At 43.1% G+C, this 6,000-nt stretch overlaps 1 protein-coding gene across 4 annotated transcripts in view; it reads left to right on the forward strand.

The window, feature by feature from the left end:
- Positions 1–3,606, forward strand: part of Adgrl2 (adhesion G protein-coupled receptor L2) — a 616,339-nt gene extending 612,733 nt beyond the window's left edge. For all 4 annotated transcript variants that reach the window (XM_040751610.1, XM_040751611.1, XM_040751609.1 and 1 more), the window contains one exon: positions 1,524–3,606. In XM_040751610.1, the coding sequence (XP_040607544.1) occupies positions 1,524–2,281 (758 nt within the window). In that variant the 3' untranslated portion in view covers positions 2,282–3,606. The remainder of the gene's footprint in view (positions 1–1,523) is intronic.
- Positions 3,607–6,000: the final 2,394 nt, after the last annotated feature.

The raw sequence follows: 6,000 nt of genomic DNA on the forward strand, positions 1-6,000 counted from the left end.
TGTTGGTTTTGCTTTTTAATTTTCTCCTCATACCTCTCTGTAGACTGGTGATTTCCCCCCCCACCCCCCACTTTAGGATTTTGAGGTTGAAGAACGTAGTTTCCCACCGTGTAGTCCATTTAACTTTCTCTGGCTTTCTTTCTTTCTTTTCTCCATTTGCTTGACAATCACTGTGATGTCCTAGTTTACACGTGTATGTGTCTGTTGGAAATATAACTCTGATTCAAATACAGCATGTTCCCATTGTTTTCTTTCCTCCTGGATCTCTCTTCATATCACAAGCAGATTTATCCAGTCTCTCATTCTTTTAGAAACAAAAAAAAATATGTATTAGCTGAGATTGACACCTCCCATTCCATAGTTAATATCTATCCTTGATTTAATTTCTGTGACCCATACTTAAGAAATCTCTAACATTTCTGCATTTGACCTCCATACCCATGGTGTCTCTGGGCCAGTCTCGTACAGTAGTCTCTGCTGGTTCATTTGGTACTGTCACTGTGACTGATGCAGTGTGCTGGGCTGCCGGCCAGCTTTGGCCTTCAGAAGCCTAAGGCCATTGCTCTTAGACATATTAAGTAGCCAACACAACTCAAAAGTAACAAGAAGTACTCAATGAAAAGTCGAGGCTGCTTTGCTGGGAATCTAATTTGTTGAACCCTTGCTCTGACTAAGTTGCTGAGAAGCTTAGAAATTCTTCATCATGTTACAATAAATCATTTTACTTTCTTTTATATATCAGCCACTCTTAGGCCAGATAGCCTGAGCAGACAGACATAATGTGAGTTGTCCAAAGTGAGTCATTCCACCTGCTGTCTGTCCGTGTTGTTGGATGGTGCTTGCGGACCCTGGTCCTGTCCGTGTGAACGATGCCTGACTCTGTTCAACATGAAATCTTTGTATCTGTCCATTTTTTTCATTCCTTTTTTTTTTGTCGTCGTTGTTCTGTTTTGTTTTGCTTAATTTCATCTCCAGAAAAAGGAAATGTTAGAACATTGTTTAAAAGTTGCTTGCCAGTTATGTGGGCTTCTGTTGTACATTGCCTTTTTTGGTTTCTGTATGTGACTTATTCCTTTTTAATTTAGTGTTGTTTAGGACAAATTCTGTCGATTTTATTTTATGAGCCATGGTCTTGTACTTTAAATTGTAAACGTCACTAATGAATTGCTTTGCATTAACTATGCAAGGACATGGAGTGAAGTCTTGTTCGTAATCGTGTCGAAATTGGACCAAAACCCAATCGATGTGCTACTGGGTCCCCCCAAATTGATAAAGTACCATTCTGTATGCCATTTTCCCTCCCTGGAAAACAGTATTACTTTTCTTTTGACACTTCTTCCTGTTATCTAAGGGTTGCAACTGTTTACCGTGGGGAATGTGGGAAAAGCCCGGCACTTTCCAAGTGTGAGGTTTCAAATTCAACTTTGTCCTGAACGACATTAAAGCATTTTGTATATGAAAAGTGCAGTTTCTTCAGGAAGGCCCGGAGGCAGTCATGGTAACCCCACCGTTTTCTGTTGCAGGACATTCACTGAACAATGCCAGGGACACAAGTACCATGGATACTCTACCGCTAAATGGTAACTTCAACAACAGCTACTCCCTGCGCAAGGGGGATTTCCACGACGGGGTGCAGGCGGTGGACTGTGGACTGAGTCTAAATGACACGGCGTTCGAGAAAATGATCATTTCAGAGTTAGTGCACAACAACCTCCGGGGTGGGGGCAAAGCCCACAACCTGGAGCTCAAGCTCCCAGTTAAGCCTGTGACCGGTGGCAGCAGCAGTGAAGACGACGCGATTGTGGCCGACGCCTCGTCTTTGATGCACGGGGACAACCCGGCGCTGGAGTTCCGCCACAAAGAGCTGGAGGCCCCGCTCATCCCTCAGCGGACTCACTCGCTCCTGTACCAACCCCAGAAAAAAGTGAAGCCGCCCGAGGCAACCGACAGCTACGTCTCCCAGCTGACGGCCGAGGCCGACGACCACCTCCAGTCCCCCAACAGAGACTCTCTGTACACGAGCATGCCCAACCTAAGAGACTCTCCCTACCCGGAGAGCAGCCCCGACATGGCAGAGGACCTGTCTCCCTCCAGGAGGAGTGAGAACGAGGACATTTACTATAAAAGCATGCCCAATCTTGGAGCTGGCCGCCAGCTCCAGATGTGCTACCAGATCAGCAGAGGCAATAGTGATGGTTACATCATCCCCATTAACAAAGAAGGGTGCATCCCGGAGGGGGACGTCAGGGAAGGACAGATGCAACTGGTGACGAGTCTTTAATAGTGCAGCTGTTCCTAAGGCCCCCACGCAAGTATTAATTGATAGAGGACGCTGCCGGCCGCCCCTGCAGCTCCCTCCAACCCTGCCTGAAGAGTCGGCTCTGATGACCCGTGGTTCTCCACTGTAGGAAAGCAAACCAGACTGAACCTCGTAGTTCTGTGAATTTTTATAAAGCATATGAAAACTTTGTACATACACAGAGTATACTAAATTGAATTATTTGTTACAAAGAGGAAAAAAAAAGAGCTGCCAACCAGGTATTTTACGTTTCTGCTGCTGTGTAGAGAGAGATTGTGAAAACAAACCAGACCCTTTCCGGCCATGTCACTTGCGGCGGCGGTTGGTGAACTAAGTCTGTAAATAGGGCCGCACCGTTTTGTTTTGTTTTTGTTTTTGTTTTGTAGGCCTGCATTGTATTATATACAAGACGTAGGCTTTAAGATCCTGTGGGACAAATTGACTGTATCTTACTTTTCCTGACAAGACTTGGAAAAGCAGGAGAGAGATTCTGCACCCGTTTGCACTTCCCTGCAAACCTTTTACATTAAGGCAACAATCGAAGACATGTTTACCCAGTAGCAATCAAGCCACAGGCCTTATATCATGTTTCCTCAACTGTACAACGAACTATTCTCATGAAAAAAATGGCTAAAGAAATTATATTTTGTTCTATTGCTAGGGTACAATAAATACATTTGTGTCCGACTAAGATATAATTGTCATTAAAATAATTTTAAAAGAGAGTTTGGAGAAAATATTGTGACGAGCTCTTGGCTGCACATGGTCGGAAATATGTTTTCCTACTCCCGTCATGGTGAGTTCTCCCCGGTTTTGCTTCTTTTCCGCCGCAGTGTTCCGCTTTGACCAGTTAGCTCCTTTTCTTACATTTGAATTTCTTATTGCCAAAAGAGTGCGTGTTATGGGGAGAAAGCTCTTTCAATTCAGTCCTGCCATGCCTTGCACAAATGTGGGGAAACCTGGAGGTCTTGGGTCATCCCTCTGTTTATTCTGGAACGGAGGGCAAAGGGGGCACTGGGCACTTCTCACAACCTTTCTAGTGAACAAAAGGTGCCTATTCTTTTTTTAAAAAATAAAAAAAAATAAAAAGAAAAGAAAACAGAAATAGTACTCTTCCGTATTCCTTCTGCCTATATTTAGTAATTAATTTATTTTATGGTAAAGTTCTAATGACATGTACATTGTTTCAGCCGAGCTCTTCCCTCCAGCCCTTTTGTGTAAGCCTGTTAATAATGAGCCCATCACTAATATCCAGTGTAAACTTTAACACGCTTTGACAGTAAATAAATGTGAATTTTTTTCAAGTAGTAACGTGCACTTTTATGTATGTTAAGCAGTACACATGACCAACACAGTCCTTTCCAATCCCATCTCACCTTTGCCTTAGGAGATCTCAGGGTGTAACCCAGAGTCACTCGAGAGAGGGCAAGCAAGTCGGCCTGCTCATCCTTTCCAGTGAAGACAGTAGATCCATGCTGTAATCCTCTGATACAGACACGAAATCTGCAAAATGGGTTGCAGTGGGAACTAAAGTTCTATGAAACCAACGAGGAATTATAATTCTACCACTAAATTTGGGCAGAAAAATACACCTGGCTTTTTTTTCCACTTCCATGAATTTCTCAGTGACGTGGAAAGGAGAGGGTATGGAGCACACATTCCCAGTTTGCAGACACAAAGACCAGACAGCTCTGAGTGGCAGGTCTGGTAGGAAGGAAGTTCTTACTCCCCAAGTGCAAAATTCTTACAGTTGGTTCCCTACAGATAAGTCTTTCTGGCTTGTGCCGTATCGTCCACCACACTCCGCCCAAGCTTAGAGGTCCCTCGGATGCACTCAGTCAGACAGCCCTTTTCCTGGACACTACTGAATGTGGCCATGCAATTTAAAAAGTGTAATAACTTTTGTAACTTTAAAACATTCATTAGATTTATTTTTATTTTACTGTGTGTTTCATCTGCATGGGTGTGTGTACCACGTGCGTGCCCACTGCCCTCCCTCAGAGGCCATGAAGAGCAACAGATCCCCTGGGACTGTAGTGAACAGACAGATATATGTGATGGGAGCCATCTCTCCAACCTCAAGAGAAAGGGTTTGAAGTTTGTGTTCATATACCTCCTGGAGGGCACAGTAAACCTTAACTAAAGTTTGAAGAAGAGCTGTACAGTCAGTTACCATCAGTATCCAGATGGAAACTGCCTCCTTTAAGAGCTCAGCGTCCAGGTTTCATAGTCTTCTGAGAAAGTCCATATGATTGACAGGCTCAATGCCCAGAGTGTATCAAAGTCTTCTGGAAGAGGATGTCATATAAGCAGGAATTTTCCCTTCAAAACCTTGTTGCATTTTTTCAAAATCCTAATCTGTGAGGTCTTGTAAGCATTTCCTTGTCTAAGAGCTAGACAGTATGAGCCTGCCTCAGTCATACAGTTTTAAAAGCTGTGAAAAAGGAAAGGCTGTGTTGACTATTCAGTTTGTCCCATTTGTTTCTCCTTTGTCAGTTCTCAGAACTCTAAAATGATGGCGACACCTTGGTTAGTGGTCTCTTTACAAAAATCATTTTTTCACTAGTCTCTACTCCAAGCAACACAATTTAAGATTCATTCATCTTTGCTGGAAAATAACAATTGCTTGTAAAATAAATTAAGAGGAATATGTTTATGTTGCCCTTAATTCCATATGGGGTTTCTCCCCCACACAAAGTAATTTTTAAGGTTAAAATTATCAGTCCTCCGGAAATCTTTGAGTGGATGTGGGGGTGTGGGTGAACTTGTCTATATGGCCACAAGTGTTTGTCAAAAGTTCACTTCAAGGTGTCTTCCTGAGTTACTTCACCCTGTTTCTGCGAGTCTCTCCCGAACTTGAAGCTCACCACTTTGGAGAGACTGGCTAGCCAGAGAGTTGTCAGTTATTCCTGTCTCTATCCGCAGCGCCATGGTTGCAGGCCCAGGCCACTATGTGCTGGGATCCGAAGTCGGGTTCCTCAAGCTTGTGCAGTGGTCAGCTTGCCCACCGAGTCATAGCGCCATCGCCTGATGTATTAATTTTTTTTAAACTTCTGATGAATTTGTTTTTTGCCTTCTTGCTGTGAGTCTGCCCAAACTATTCCTAGATACACAGTTCTTACATCCCTGGTCCTTTGTCTTGATGAGCTTATAAAGTTGTTTTACCATCCCCTCTTCCTGGGACACCTCTTCTCTTCGTCTGGTAATAAGAATTCTATTGTCCATTTATCTTACATGTATTTGATACAAGTTCGTCTACAGTCACCCTTTCTTAAAAAAATAAAATAAAAGTCAAGTCCCCTGCTCTCTTTGCTAAAGTGTAGTTTATACATCTCTGTTCACGTTTGTTTTGTATGGTTTTATAGTCAGTTGTATGGAAGCTGATACAAGTTAGTTAAATGCAATATCAGTTCCAACTCATCCACATTCGTTAGAGGTGGTGTTGTAGCCAGTAAAAACAGGGGTCATTTGGCAGGAAATTGCCATTGTGGTCTCAGGCAAAAAAAATGAGAAATGGACAAATTCTTTGCCTGTTCTCAAAAGATAACCTCATGTGACCTTCTCCCGTGGATGTATCCTAGATGTTCCATGAGTTCAGATGAGTAGGGCAGTGGGCGATGTGTTTTCCTCAATTCAAGCTCGAAACTGAGGATTAAAATTGAACTTTACTCTTCTTTCACTGGGTGGCATGGATCCAAATA

This window comes from Mesocricetus auratus, unplaced genomic scaffold (assembly GCF_017639785.1).
Source record: "Mesocricetus auratus isolate SY011 unplaced genomic scaffold, BCM_Maur_2.0 Super-Scaffold_100009, whole genome shotgun sequence".
Classification (NCBI taxonomy): Eukaryota; Metazoa; Chordata; class Mammalia; order Rodentia; family Cricetidae; genus Mesocricetus; species Mesocricetus auratus.